General features: G+C 40.9%; 1 protein-coding gene across 1 annotated transcript in view; it reads left to right on the forward strand.

Annotated features, from left to right (window-relative positions):
* The first annotated feature begins 1,264 nt into the window (after window positions 1-1,264).
* NIBAN1 (niban apoptosis regulator 1) overlaps window positions 1,265-16,242 on the forward strand; it is a 184,080-nt gene continuing 169,102 nt past the window's right edge. The window contains exon 1 of the mRNA XM_070384811.1: window positions 1,265-1,598. Coding sequence (XP_070240912.1) covers window positions 1,544-1,598 — 55 coding nt within the window. The 5' untranslated portion in view covers window positions 1,265-1,543. The remainder of the gene's footprint in view (window positions 1,599-16,242) is intronic.

Consider the following 16,242-nt stretch of genomic DNA (forward strand, 5'->3'; position numbering starts at 1 on the left):
TTGATAGCTGTGGAGAGGATGAGAAATGGCTGAACACTGACTATATTTTGAAAGTCAATTTGAAAGAATTTACTGACGGCCTGGAACATAAGATGTGAGAGGCTGGGGGTGAGGAATGAGAAATCTTTGTGTTAGAAGGCTAGATAAGTAACTTTGGAGAGAAAAACGTCCCCCTCAGGCCTCGTTCTTGTGTGAACAGATCATTTGACCTTGAAGGTTAAGTCAGCAGGAGTCACTAAAATCTGACTGCTAAGAATAGGGAGAGATGAGTGGTGACCCTTCTACCAAGCTGGTTCTTGTTTGGGAGGAGCTGCCAAGCTAAACAGTGGTTGTGGGAAAAGAACAAGTGCCCTTTCTAATGAACTATTTCTAGTTTGTCAAGGAAAGGAAGGGAATCTGAAGTTGCAAGAGCAGATTTTGATCAAATCTCAAGAAGTTGCTGGACTGTGAGTCTATTGTAGGATCCAAACTTAGGTTCTCCCTATTTTTTTTTTCTTTCTATTTCTCTCTCTTTTCCCTTCATCCTCCACTCCCTCCTTGGCTCAACTTCTTTTTTTAAAATTTTTATTGGCCATATAGTTGATTTACAATGTTGTGTTAGTTTCAGGTGTACAATAAAGTGTATCCGTTATACAGGTACATGTATTCACTCTTCTTTATAGATTCTTTTCCCGTATAGAGTATTGAGTAGAGTTCCCTGTGCTATACAGTAGGTTCTTGTCAGTTACCTTTTTAATACATAGTCGTATGTATGTGTCAGTGCCAATCTCCCAACACCCTCCCCCCATCCATCCACTGTGTGCGTGGGTGTGTGAGAGTGAAAGTCGCTCGGTTGTGTCTGACTCTTTGCAGCCCCATGGACTCTACAGTCCATGGAATTCTCCAGGCCAGAATACTGGAGTGGGTAACCTTTCCCTTCTCCGGAGATCTTTCCCTGGATCCATCCCCTGAAAGGATCCATCCCCTATCCCGTGGTAACCTTAAGTTTGTTGTCTTCATCTGGGATTCTACTTCTGTTTTGTAAATACGTTCATATAAACCCTTTAAATTGAATTAGCTGCCTCCTAGATTTGGCATTTCTAACAAGTTCTTAGGTGATGCTCCAAAAGAACTATTGCTTCTGGTACCAAAGGGCAGGGCGTGCAAAGCAAAGGGCCCTTGACCTCCACCTCCTGAGAGGTGAGGAGGAAGGTTCCAGCTTCAGAGGTGTCCGGTCACCAGGGAAACTGTCCTCTGACCCCAAGGTGAAAATAAGAAGCCAGCGAAGAGAAGAAAAGTCCTTCCAGACCCGACATCCCCTCGAGCTCACCCGTGGAGCGAGGGCGGGAAGACAGCTCCGGGCCGGCCCACAGATCCTCAGAGGGCGCGGACCCGGAGGAGGCGCCCCGGCAGGCCGCGCCTCTCGGAGGAAGTTTGCCCTTTAATTGCACAGCCCAGATCGCCGTCGCACCAACTTCCAGGAGCTGGCAGCGGGCGCCGACGGGAGTGTCCGTCTCTCCCGCCCGGGCAGCCGCGGCGCTCCGCATCCTCCGGCACCGTCACCATGGGCGGCTCGGCCTCCAGCCAGCTGGACGAGAGCAAGTGCACCTACATCCGAGGTACGCCCGCCGGGGGTTTCCCGGGAGCGCGACGGGTCCGCCCGGAGCCTGGGGCCAGGCTGGGCGCCCGGGCACAGGTCCGGGAGCGGGTAACCCGCGCGGTACCTGCCGCGCTCCCGCCCTCCACGGCCGGCTCAAGAGCTGCGGGCGCGGGGATGACCCGGGCGCACAGCCCCTCCCCAGCCAGGGGGGTCCCCCCGCCGGAGGCAGCTCGCCGGAGCGCCCTGGTCGGGGTGGGATGCGCGGGTCCAGGGCGCATAGGCTCGGGATGCTTCCGACGCGCCGCCGGACAGTTGGGAAACGCAGGTGCCGGCTGCGGAGAGGGGGACCACCCCCAGCCCCCCGCCCCCCCCCGTTTCCTCCGCTCTGTGGTTTTCCGTGTCTGTTCTGCACACCCCAACCCCCGTCCCCCGCGCAGCAACACCTCGCCCCCCTGTACCTGGCATGGCACACAGTTCTGAGCCCTTTCTGAACTTGCCGAAAAGAGAACTGGGGGGATATCCCTCGCTTCTAGAGATTTCCCTGGGGATTCCCGGCCTCTTGCGCTGAATTCCCCTCCTGGTGATATTGGCCAGGTTTTGCAAAACGCAGCGTCGGCCACAGCTTCCCTTGAACTTCATAATGTCACTTGCGGGATGGTTTCATCAGAGGCAGCAAGGCCAGTGTCATTCCTCTCCCAGGTTGTTCCCTTCGCGGAGGGGACGCGAGGGGCCGGGGGGCAGGCAGGCAAAAGAGGAACACGCGTGTTGTGTAACAGTGGCTGAAGTTGTAGACGGAGAGAAACTCACTTGAGCGACTTTCAGGGAAACAGTGATACATTAGAGTGTGAGGCAGAAGAAAACAAAACCCAAACTGAGCTGAAACTGCAGGAAATCATGACTCTCTATCTCCTGGGTGAAATTGGCCTCTTTCTCTTCCCTCCCCCACAAATCTTGCCAACAACCACTACCTAACAGTTGGTTAGCTCGTGAATTTGTGTTTTCTGGCTTTAGAAATACCTGCTAAACTAGTATTATACTCTAGGCTTTATCCTAATTCTGTTTAAAAAAAAATTAAGTTCTTTCTGATACCTCTTTCTGGCCCCTGAACCATTTCCTAAGAGGAAAGGATTTAGTTAGTGTGCTTATTCCGTATTTCCTTGCAGTTACCACAACGTTGAAAACCACTTAAAACGGATATCAAATCAGGGCACGTGAGAGCAACTTAATTGATTTTCCAGACTTCTGCTCTGCTGATCACCAACAGCCCATACTGTCAGGGAGCAAAATTTGGTCAAGTATTCCTTTGCTGTTTATTTAACATGTGGGAAAAGATGGATGATTTATTTATATTAGAAAACAAAGCTAAACTAAGTGTGCCTTAGTCTTACAAATTTGGCTACAGGCTTATTGTCGATATCAGTGTGTAGGGGACTGGAAGAACAATGTAATAGAACATTGTGAGAAGGGGCTTGCATTTAGTTATTAGCAAAATAGGTTTATGGCATTTATTTTATAAAACCGTATTTCATTGAAAAGCTTAGAAACACATAAAGTTGTAGCATGGCCATCTACAGTAATCGTTGGAAGTCCAGCCATATGAGGGGTTAACTTGCTTGAAGACTTCATGGTTATCACAGTTATTGCTGCTGATGTACTCATATGATAAGAAAATGTGTTACCTTTTTCATTCTGAAATCAAATTATTACACATACAAAAATATGAGATAACTAGTGCACAGGAAGGGTTGGTAATAAATGTGTTCTGAATGCATTAAAACTATAACAGATTGTGTGACAGTCATTATATCCTCTAGTCTTGTTCTCTTATGTCTCCTCATTATTTGTTTGGGAGGGCACTTTCAAAATATGTAGGGGTGGAGGCAAGAAAAGAGTTAAAGTTAGAATACCTCCAGAGAAAATGAGAAGTCTCCTCATTTGAGAATACTGGTCTTGCCAAAAAGAGAAAACAGCACTGGAAAAATGCATGGTGTTGTGAATTGTTAGTGCATGACCAAAAGAAGGTCATGAGGCTGTGATTTCCTGACAGTTTTTAAGCCCCAGATCCCTGAAAAAAAACCATAACCCTGTCTTCACTGCTTTGCCCATCCTTCAGCCCATAAATATTCTCAGGCTTTTATTTAATCATAAGCAGAACAATTGAAAATATGACGGTAAAGTTTAAACACAATTTTATGACCTGTTTCTCATAAAGTAGCTGCCAGTGAAATGGTATGGATTTGAAAGCTCCTGTAGCTGAGACAATAACTTGTCTTCAAGCTTAATAAACTTTGCCAACATGGAGGACAACTAGTCAATATATTTGCAGTGAATTTTGTTAACTTAATCTTGTACGTGTTGAGAGCAGCTGTATTTTAGTAGGCTGATGATTCTGAATCAGCACTGGCTTTTCGGCCAATCATTTAACAGCTGCCATCTGGTTCGTGTGCCTCAAAACTTTGTGTTAATAGTGATCTCTGTCACACGGATATTTCAAAAGTAATTTCTTTCTTAGGATTTAGTCAATCTCTAGGTAGTGATGTCAGAAGTGTTAAAGGTATTACTTTGTCTCTAAAGATGTTAGTTTTGAAAATCACTGACTGGCTCATGTTTCTTAAGGACAGAATACATTTTGAGGATAGGGTCTAAAAGTCTTTGAGTAACGTCCCTTGATAAAATGATGCAATTCATAAATAATACTAAGATCAGTTTGTAATCACATGGGTGGTGTCATCTGTTAGCCTTCAGAAATGCTTTTTAGTAGTGACCTAAAAGGATTTTTCTTTAAGGAAAAAGAAAGCTCATATAATGCAGGCATCAGTGGTCATTTTAGGGCACTTTTTTCTTTTTCTGACTTGTTTTCTTTTCCTTTCAAGCTTTTAGTATGCCTAGAAGTGAACTACAGCTCCAAAAACAGTGTTTTCCTGTTAAGGCAATAATTTTGTTTCCTTAAAAAAAGTGCCGTTGAATTGTTAATGGATCAAAAGAAAACAAACTTGAAAACTCTCCCACATATGTCCCGTGGAGGGCCAGAAAAGCACTGGAAATTCAGTGCTGTAGCTGAGAATTGACGGCTACGTGGGTTCTTGGTGGGGGTGGGAGAATACTGGAGGACACTTCCAGGCCTGGCAGCAGCAGTCAGGAAAACTGCTTTTCCTAGACTTACTATTGCATCGTCAGCCACACTGAACCTGTAAAGTGGCTTCTTCTGAAACGCTCATAAGGGATCTGATGCTTATAAAGTAAGAAGCAAGTTTCAACTTAAAAACAACATGTATTTCTCTCAGGAAAATTTTCTCCTATTTATACCATAAGGGCTAACTCAGCTGAAATGGGAAATTCATGCTGATTGTAGTGTCTGGAGTAAAAAGTCTGCCTAGACCAGGTGCATGGACACTAGGAAGTTTGTGGTCTACGCAACCTAGATGTGTAGTTATTAGTCTACACACTGCTTTTTCTTCACTTGTAATTTGTTGGTAGGAGATGGGTATGAGAACTGGTCTGATTTTAGAGATAAGTTTATCTCTAGTAATAGTACAGCTGACCCTTGAACAACATGAAGGTTAAGGGTGCAGACCCTCTGTGCTGTTGAAAATCTGCATATAACTTATGCTGCTGCTGCTAAGTCGCTTAAGTCGTGTCCGATCTGTGCGAACTGCAGCCTTCCAGGCTCCTCCATCCATGGGATTTTCCAGGCAAGAGTACTGGAGTGGGGTGCCATTGCCTTCTCCAGCGTATAACTTATAGTAGGTCCTTAATAACTGCGGTTCCTCACTGAGCATGGGTCCACATCCCTAGATTCAGTCAACTGTGGATTGTGTGGTGCTATAGTATTTACTATTGAAAAAGATAAGTGGACCCACAGAGTTCAAACCTGTGTTGTTCAAAGGTCAACTGTATGGAACTTTAGGATACAGAGTGTGGTAGACACTGTTAGATGCCACCCCAACATCCTTTCCCCATTCCTCTTTAATAACAGAGCCCCAATTTTGTTAGGGTACTGAACCTCTGTGCAGCCCTCTGTTTCAGAGAGGTTAGCCCCACTTATGGCTTCTGAGAGGTGGGTGCTGATGGGTCCCTGCCTATCATGGTGGTGTCTTCTTGTCAGTGACTGCAGTTGACCCTTGAACAACATGGGTTTGAACTCATGGGTAAGATATGTTTTCCATAGTAAATGCTACAGTACTACATGATTCACAGTTGGTTGAATCTGAACATGTGGAACCAGAGATATGGAGGAACTGCTGTTACCAAGGAATGCATATATGCAGGGCCAACTGTGTGGAGGGTGGGTACCACTCACACCCATCCCCCCGACCACCATGATGTTCAAGGGTCAGCTGTGTACAAAGCATGGGATTGTGATGAAATCTGGCCACTGAGATTTGAAGGGAACTTTGCCAGCTGCTTCTAAGAAAATTTTCTTCCCTTTTCAAAAGGGGACAGAGGGAAGAGATACATCCTTCCTCCTCTTCTTTTGGATTTTGTTGCATCTGAAATATGATGCCTAGAACTGCTGTTTTTGTCTTGAGGAGCAGGAAGGGAGCTAGCTTAAGACAGAGGCGACACATGGAGCTGTGCCAGGCCGAGGCAGCCTCAGAGAGGAGAAGTTGGAGCCCAACAAACCTCACTGACTGCCTGCCCTACTTTTGGGTACTTCTTGTTATGAGAGATACAAGTTGGGCTGGTAGAGACTGCTAGTTATCCCCTAATATAATACTCTCTTGCTTTTTAAAATGATGGAAGCTCCAAGTATTAGCTGGCCACATGAACTCCTAGAATAAAGACACCTAGTAGGAGTCTCCTTTGCAACTAGATAGGGTCGTGTAGCTGAGTTCTGGCTAATGGGATGTAGATAGAAGTGTTGTATGTCATCTCCAGAAAGTGATCTTAAAAGTAAAGGGTGTGCCTTTCTTTCTGTTGTCCTCCATACTGCTGGCTAGATTGTGAACACAACTGGAGAAGCCATCTTGGACTATGGGGTGTTCTTTAAGAAGGAATTCATGCAAAATGAAGTGGACAAAAGGAGCCCAGGTCCTGAGGATTTCATGTAGTAGAACTTCCATACCAGCCTTGGACTACTTACCTCTGGACCGTAATAAGGAAGAGAGAAACTTCTGTTTTACTTAAGCCAGTGTTCCCTGTGCCATTACTGTTACTCACAGTCAAACTCTAACTAATGTAACTGTTTTCTGTTATGGCCCAAAGCATATTAGCCAGTACACTAAGTGTAGCGCTTTCCTAGATCCCCTGTAAGAAAAATTAATCCGAATAAAGTAGGAAGTGGGTAAGAATTATTGCATAAGTATTTGTCTCAGTCCTAATTTGTAGAAATCAATGAGTTCGCCTAAGAAGTGAGGAATTGCAGTGCCTCAGGTGGAAATAGCAGGGATGGGAGAAAAGAAGAAGATCCAGTATAAATAATGCAAAAATGTATATTGATTATATACATCTAAATTATATCTTAATTTTAAAAATACCAGTCTACTAATGAGGTGACTGAACTGAATGAAGCTAGCAGGAGTTTTGCATTAGGAAAACTATTGCAGATTGGGAATTTCTGGTGGCAACTATTACTTTCTGCTACCTTTAGTCTTTGTGAATGGAAATCAAGACTTTAAGAATTTAATGTGAATTGAGTTTCCTAATCTAATAAATCTCATTAAAAATAAGGACACTTGGCTCAGACAAACCAACATTTTCTCCTGTACTTGTGGAAGAAAGAGTGGTCTTCCCTCTTGAGTCCCAGTTCATGCTTTGAGGAATTCATAGAGTCAGATGCTAAATCAAGATCTGGTCTTGATGAAACACATTTTTCTCCTGTGGACATTTGCTACGAGAGAACCACTTCCTCAAGAGTGCTTTAGTAATAGAAACTCCTAGAATGACGATAATGATTTTAAAATTTTATTTATTTATTTATTTTTTATAATAGTAACTCCTACGATGCCCATAGTGATTTTCATTTATTTATCTTGCTGTGAACTATTGAACTGATTGTGGTTGTACTCTGTTATTCTTTGGGGTTATTATCTGAACTGGATTCCCAGATAAGAAGTGCAATGGCAGGAGCGCGATTTGTGACAGTAGTTTCTAATTCAATCAAAGTAAATGGACTGTGAACGTTTTACAAAATACGTGCTGTATGACAGTGAATTTTGATCCCTTAACCAGAAATTTTATTTTATTTTCTTTTGTCAGTGAAGCTAGCTAACACCATTTTAAGAAAAAAGATACCTACAACAATTTGCCTTGTGAAATGGAAAATGAAGTCAGAGGTGACGATAATAATGAAAAGGAAGACAAGAGAACAAAAGAGCACAATTCATCTGCTACAATCTGTTTTAAAGCACTTTAGTAAAATGTGACACGAGGGCTAAAATTCTAACAGTTCCAAACTAAAACACACACACACACACACACACACACACACAATCCCAAATGTAATACACATTTTCTCCTTTGAAGCTGGAAAACTCATTTTAAAAAGAGACCAGCAAGTTGCTGCCAGTAAGAAAATGCAAGCCAGTTTATAAAAGTGCCTCTTTTTTTTGTACTATATGTTTTTTCTCACAGGAGTGAAGAAAAGATTTATATATGAAAGAAATTAATTCGGTTTTACAAATCGCAAGATCTAAGATCCAAAGAAGTTTATATTTCTCTGCTTGATGTGTTTGGATGTTGCTGTGGATAGATTAGAATAAATCAAAAGTTTTAAACTAGAAGCCTTGAGTGCTTTTAAAAAAGTCCATAGTCTAAAAATAAATAAATAAAAAGTCCACAGTCCAAAGGAATTTTGGAAGAGGAATAAAGGTCTCTATGCCAAACCATGGGGATTTTTTTTCTTTTTCTTAAAACCATTTTAATTTAAAAATAAAACATAGGCTCCAAAACCATGTAAACAAATGCATAGCTTAGAGCATCATTACAAGGTGAATATCCTGTAGCCATCACCCAGGTTAAGAAATGGAAAGAGCTTCAGTAGGCATCCCAGAAGCCTCCCCTCTGTAATCTCAAAAAAAACCCAAAAAAACAAAAAAACAAAAAACTACTCCCAGAGATTGTTGTTCAGCCCTAAAGATACTGGTCTCGCCAACAGGGTCCTGAATTTTAAAACGCTAGGTCAGTATGTAAAATAGATAGCTAGTGGGAAGCTGGTGTATAACACAGGGAGCCCAGCCTGGTGCTCTGTGACGACCTAGAGGGATAGGACGGGGTGGGGAGGAGGGAGGCTCAAGAGTGAGGGAATATATGTGTATAGTTATGACTGATTCATGTTGTTGTACAGCAGAAACCAACACAACGTGACTCTGTACAGCAATTATCTTCAAATTAAAAAGAAAAATGAAGTCATTCCCCATGGTCAGATTCTCCATCCTAATTACAGCTGCCTCATGGATTGACAGCTGACTGTTGACAGCACAGTTCCTTCAACAGAAGAAAAATCAAGATTGATTTTTGAGGAGGGTAGACAAAATTGTTTTATTATTATTATTATTTTTTATGTTACTCATCTGAGAGACAAATGAAAATAATAGATCTCGTGATTGAAAATACTATTTAAAAGTTTCCAAATTGTGGAACAGAGAATTATTCTCCTTTATGGTCTAAGGATATATTCTGCCCCTAGTGCCAAATAAAATTGAACAGAACTAGCTAGTTTTTCTTTACTAAAAAAATAAAGTACTAGGTCAGAGTTTGCATGAAAGCAAAGACAAGAGCTTATTATGGCTTAGCCTTGGAACAGCACAGTATTACTCTGCCATATTCTATTGGTTAAAGCAAATCTCAGGGCCAGTTCAGATGTAAGAGGAAGGAACTCCACAAAGTCATGAATACCATGAGTTGTGATTCCTTAGGGGCTGCCAATATAACAAACGACCATACTAGGCATCCTAGATTGTATAGTAATGACTTCCTGACATTTCCTATGGTTTTATCACCCAACAATGTATTTTTAAACACTATAGTTTAGTCTTGCCCATTACAAAAATCTGTCTTTAATCTACAGGTTTCCCTTACGTCTCTAATTTTTACTTGCAAATAATGTATTGACAGATCTGGACTATTGGACATGTACTTTTCCCACAGTCTGGAAATTGTTCATGGTGCCGTTCCACACATTTCTCCTATATTTTCTGCAGATTGACAGAGGGATATTGAGATGTGATCAGGTTGAGAATTAATACTTTTGTCAAGGCTATAGGTGGTGCTGTGTTCTTCATTTGGAGGCGCCTAACATTTGGTTGTCTCTTTTGGTGATGTTAGCAGACTCAGCTGGTAAAGAATCTGCCTGCAGTGCAGGAGACCCTGGTTCGATTCTTGGGTCAGGAAGATCTGCTGGAGAAGGGAAAGGCTACCCACTCCGGTGTTCTTGGACTTCTCTTCTGGTTCAGTGGGTAAAGAATCTACCCGCAATGCGGGAGACCTGTGTTTGATCCCTGGGTTGGGAAGATCCCCTGGAGAAGGGAAAGGCTACCCCCTGCAGTATTCTGGCCTGGAGAATTCCATGGACTGTATAGTCCATGGGGTTGAACACAACTAAGTCACTTTCATTTTCACTTGGCAGTTATTGATGCTCATTGCTGAGACCCATTGATATCTCTGGAATCAAAGAATGGTGATATTCTAATTATGTCATTTTGTTTTCATTTATTAGATTGACCAACTTTATGTAGTGCTACTTTCCTTATTTACTATTTGGTGACCTCAAATGATAGTTCACATAGGAAAGGCAGAATAAAAAACTTTACCATTTCATTTTATTTAACAGTTTTCAAAATAATTTTAGGTTTCCTATCGTCCTCTGAAGATTATTAATTAATTTTAAAAATATTATTAACTCATGAGCTTGTTGTAATTCTTATGCTTACTAAAAATTCTTATCCTTATTGAAAATTCCCATCATGGACAATGAAAGCCTTTTCAAGTTGGCTCCTGAGTCCTTTTGAAATTACCCTCCTAGTGTTTGATAGCTTTCTTCTGGTAGGTCAAAATGTCCTTGGTTCATCATGTATATTTCCTATCCCATACTTGCAATAAGCAATGTCTAAAAGAATCCCTGATTTCTCTTAGTGGAAAGTGGTATTTAAGAAGACAGTTGGGCCTAGGGAGGCCAGCTGGGTTACCCGTTGCTTCTGGACCATTTTAATAGAACAATGAAAAAAACTTTGTATGTCCTACATTATATTTTTGTCTCCTTTTTCTTGGTTCTCAAAGTCACAATAGATAATGGAATTAAATACCTTCAAATTCTGCATTATCCCACTTAATACATGCAACTGTATGAAACAATGATGTGACTATTACCACCATCAATTATTGCAGAAAACTGTTGAACAAATGTTTTAAGAATTCATAGGGAGGCACAAGAGGGAGGTGATAGATGTATAATTACGGCTGATTTGCATTGTGTATGGCAGAAACCAACACAACCTTGTAAAGCAATTTTTCTCCAATTAAAAAATAAATTGAAAAGAAGAATTAGTAAGTTTTATACATGCCATCACAATTCTCCAATTTTATTTTATGATTTTGCTGTGTCAGAACATATAACCATTACATTATATTCTTTTTTTCTTATTTACTTCTTGTTTTCCAAGTAAATGTTACTTAATTCATCACTCCTTATGCTGATGTCTCTTTGGTATTTGAAGCTCATTATCTAGTAGATTTCTCAAGTAGAGCTCACTGGAATGTAAAGAAGCATGAAGATAGGAATAATTTAGTGGCTCTGTGATATCATCAAAAGTCAGCTTATTTTTGTCTTTCTGCTCTCTGTGGGTTAGCACTCCTACTGTTGAAAGATGACTAGAGTAGCGAGAGATACCACATTCTTAAGTAAAGCAATGTCCCAGAGGCAGAGAATAGGACTATCTATTCTTTTAGTCTCTTTATAAGAGCAAACTTTCTCCAGCTTCTCATAGCAGACTTCCCTTGACATGTGACCCACTGATCAGAATTGGGTCACACATTCTTTCCTAAGCCATCACTAGCAATAGTATGGAATTATCATGATTTTGTTAGACTGATCCAGAATCACCCCTGGCTTCGGCCAGGCCCTGTCTTCTCTGAAGCCCGTGGCTATCACGACACCTGAACAAAATCAGGCTCACTTGGCAAGGAAGAAGCATGAATGGCTATTATGTGGTAAGTAAGCAACATTACAAGTTTTTATAAATGTTATGAATGGAATAGAAAGTGTAGTGAGATTGGAAAACTGATGGTAGGGCAAGGAGATGAGATACTCTGAAGATACAGTGCTCAGCAGGATAAGGAAGAATATTTTAAGCATAGAAAACAGTGTATAGAAAGGGAAGGAGAAAAAGAAACTTGAGCAAACTGAAGAAAGAGTGGCAGGGGTGGAGTGTAGTGAGCAAGTGAGAGAGTGTTTGGTGGGGGATCCTCATTACCAACCAACATTTTAATAAAATGTGTTTGCTAGTTTTTTAATGCCTATCACCGACTTTCACCTTCATGAGAGCAAGGTCTTTGTTTTGAGAGATCAGTGTCTGATAAATGGTTTGTTACCAATAAATATTTGCTTAATAAATGAATGAAAGGAGAAAAAAATTTAAGCTATAGTGAATATCCTAAAAAATAAGAGAAGTATCGAGTTTGGAAAACAAGTTCAGGTTGCAAGACAATGCAAGAAATGATGATAGTAGAATAAGAAAAATCTTTGGAAATTAAAAATCTAATGATCAAGAAATTTAGAAATCCAGTTGTTGCTTTGGAAAACGAAGTTGAGAAAGTCTTGTAAAAATAGAGCAAAAAGATCAAAAGATAGGAAATAGAAGAGGCAATGTTAAAAAATATTTAAAAATTAAGGAGTCAATTCAAAAATTTCAATGTCTGACTCTGAAGTTCTCGGAAATAGAGAACAAAGAAAATGAAGAGAAAATTAGCAGAGAAGTAATATAAGATCATTTTCTAGAACAGACGATCACGTGTATCTGATTTTATAGAGTCAAACAGTTCCTGGAGGTCATCCAGAGCTAGAAATAGTTTACATCCCCATCATCCCAAATAGAAGGACATTAGAAAAACAACAACAGCAACAAAATATAAGAGAAAGATCTTGTAATACATAGAGCATTGTGTGGAGTCCTCAGTAGTGTGTGTGTGTGTGTGTGTGTGTGTTAGTCGCTTAGTCGTGTCCGACTTTCTGTGACCCCCATGAACTATAGCCCACCAGGATCCTCTGCCCATGGGAATTCTCCAGGCAAGAATACTGGAGTGGGTTGCCATTTCCTTCTCCAAGTCGTAAGTAGTAGTGAACAGAAATTAACTTTAAACTCTAACACTGGTCTGAACCTGCTCTAATAAAAAAAAATGTGAAAGCAAACCTCAAAAGGATCAAACTGATCCTATGTAACTTAACTGCATGCCCGAACAAAGTCCAATATTCCTTATAGGAATACAGTAAAATATATATTCAACAATGTAAAATTCATAATACCCAGCATCTGATAAAAAAATTACCAGGCAAATGAAAAAACAGGAAAAGATCATAACTCAAAGGGGAAAAAAATTATCAATAGAAACAGATTTAGGAATTACAGACATGATGAAATCAGCAGACAATGGTGTTAAGACAGTTTTTTATAAATATGTTCCATGTGCTAAAGTAGAGGAAAATATGAACACAATGAGGAGAGAAATGGAACACAGAAATAATTCTTGTCTCCAGGTCTCTAGGAAAGAGCAATATGAATACTGCGTTTTTGGGTCTGTTGGAACAGCAGTTGGAGAATGTAGTTGTACTACCTGCTACCAACATTCTCAGTAGGTTTGGGAGAGGAGTGGAGCAGATCTTCATGAAGAATTGCTGAGATGGGGCTGGTCTGGGGCCAGGACAGATGAGCAGGATTGACTGAGAAATGAAAGGAAACTGTGGATGTTCTTTCAAAAAGGCCATAGTTAGTGCTGTCTTGTGCCATTACCTTGGGGGATCACACCGGACAACTGACAGTTTCTAGGATTAGCTTAAGAATTCAGAAGTTTTCCCAATTTGGATTGAAGATGCTTGTTTTTAAAATTATTTCCTATGCAGGTCATGCTGAGTGAGTTAGATAGGTATGTCTGAATGATTTGTCTGTGCTCAGTTGCTTCATTTGTGTCCGAATCTTTGCAACTCCACGACTGTAGCCTCTGTCCATGGGATTCTCCAGGCAAGAATGCTGGAGTGGGTTGCCATTGCCTCCTCCAGGGGATCTTCCCAACCCAGGGATCGAATCTGCATCTCCTGTGTCTCCTGCCTTGCAAGTGGATTCTTTTACTGCTGAGCCACGGGGGAAGCCTGAATAATGGTCTAAACAAAACAGACATAGTTAGAATAAAGGTAAATTTCACTCACAACGTTAATAATATTGTGCAATATCTGGAGTAAGTGATCACACTAGTCAATCCTAAAGGAAATTGGTCCTTAATATTCATTGGAAGGACTGATACTGAAGCTGAAGCTTCAATACTTTGGCCACCTGATGAGAAGAACTGACTCTTGGAAAAGATCCTGATGCTGGGAAAGATTGAAGGCAGGAGAAGGGGACAGAGGATGAGATGGTTGGATGACATCACCAACTTAATGGACATGAGTTTGAGCAAGTTTCGGGAGTTGGTGATGGACAGGGAAGCCTGATGTGCTACAGTCCACGGGGTCACAAAGAGTGGGACACGATTGAGGGACTGAATTGAATATCTGGAGTATAAATATTTCCAACTGTTTCATTGTAAAGAGGGATTAAATTAGTCATTAATTGAAATGTACTCGGTGGTAAAGAATCTGTCTGCCAATGTAGGAGATGCAGGTTTGATCCCTAGCTCAGGAAGATCCCTTGGAGAAGGACATGGCAACCCACTCCAGTAATTTTGCCTGGGAGATCCCATGGACAGAGGAGCCTGGCGGGCTACAGTCTATGGAGATGCAAAGAGCTGGACATGACTGAGCGACTAACCAACAACAACAATTTAGATTTAAAGCAGCTAAGAATTTTGGAGCATAAATAAGACCTGTGCATTCAATTGGGATATCAATTCTTAACTAAAAATGATAACTCCTGGCCTGAGGAGTGATAATAATGATAACAGCAACATTAAACACTAATGTGTATTGAGTGTCTACTCTTTGACAGGCAAGTGAATTTCTCAGAGAATAAGCATCAGAATATCAAATGTTCTTCTAGAAACTGCAGTCCTGGTCCACATAGCTTTTTCTTGTCCACATAGCTCCTTTCTGATGAAAAGGAGCATGAGCTTGAACAGTGAGTTATTCACTTTATTTATTTATGGTTTTATTTTTATTTAGTTGTTTATTTTTGATTGTGCTGGGTCTTCATTGCTGTGCAGACTTTTCTCTGATTGTGGTGATAGGGGGCTACTCTCTGGTTATGGTGCAAGGGCTTCTCATTGTGGTGGCTTCTCCTGTTGCAGAGCTCAGGCTCTAGGACTCTTGGGCTTCAGCAGTTGTAGTACTTAGGCTCAGTAGTTAATGCCTCCCAGGCTCTAGAGCACAGGCTCAGTGATCGTGGCACACGGGCTTAGTTACTCTTCAGCAAGTGGGATCTTCCTGGACCAGGGATTGAACCCGTGTCTCCTTCACTGGCAGGTGGCTTCTACCACTGAGCCACCAAGGAAGCCCAACTTATTTATTTTAAAATGAGATCGAAACATTTACTAAACTCTTGATTCCATAGCTTAATTCTAAATGATTTGACTATATTTTGAAGTGAATATTTTCAGTAGATGAGATTTTACGTAGCTTAATCCAGAAAGTAAAATCTGTCTGCATGTTAGCAGACATAATAGGGAATTTATAAATAAGCGAAAGCAGCATAGTAGGTCACTTTAACTTTAATAAAATGGTCCCTTTAAACAGCTTCTTCATTATAAAATAAAATATATTTGGAAAATAAGACAAAAAAGACTCATAAAAGAAGATTTTAAATTAGAAAAACAAGCATGATAATCTCCTGAGGATTTGCGGAGTCTGAGGCTGGATTCTCTGTGCGTTTTGGGTCTGATAACTGGCTGAGCTCCGTTCCTCGGGTGTAAAATGGGGACAGCAGTAATGCTCAGTGAAATAAAAGGAGTTCAGACACGAAGTTCATGTAATTCTGGGATTTCCCTGTCCAACTGTCAATTTGTTTTAACTATCAGAAACAGTATCAGGCTTTCCCAGAGTAAATAATTGGCTTCCAGACACTGCTGAATAATACCTATCTCACACATTTGTTCTGTAGACTAATTAATGTTTCAGAGTGTTTAAACACAATGCCTCTACAGAAGCAATGGCATTATAATTTGTTGGGACACTCTAGTATTGTAATTAGTACTAATTAGATTCTTTTCAACAGCTTGTGGAATGTACAAATTGCTGCACCTAAGGTATTCTGCTTTATTTATTCATTATGAAAAAGTCAGACACGATGGTTTAAATAGGAGCCTTCCAGCAATTATTCTCAAGATTCTGCATACATCCTTCCCCTCCAGCCAGGGGATGTCAATAGCAAGACACCTTTCTAGGAACTGTTAGGGGGAGAGCAGTTCCAACGACAGGCCAGGAGTCAGTTCACACTGGCTCAAGCCCAAGTCCAGGCAACCCTTCTAATTCAGAGTTCAGTGCCATTGTATTGGTAGTTGAAAATCAGCCATGGTAGGTCTTTTTT

This window comes from Bos mutus, chromosome 16 (assembly GCF_027580195.1).
Source record: "Bos mutus isolate GX-2022 chromosome 16, NWIPB_WYAK_1.1, whole genome shotgun sequence".
Classification (NCBI taxonomy): Eukaryota; Metazoa; Chordata; class Mammalia; order Artiodactyla; family Bovidae; genus Bos; species Bos mutus.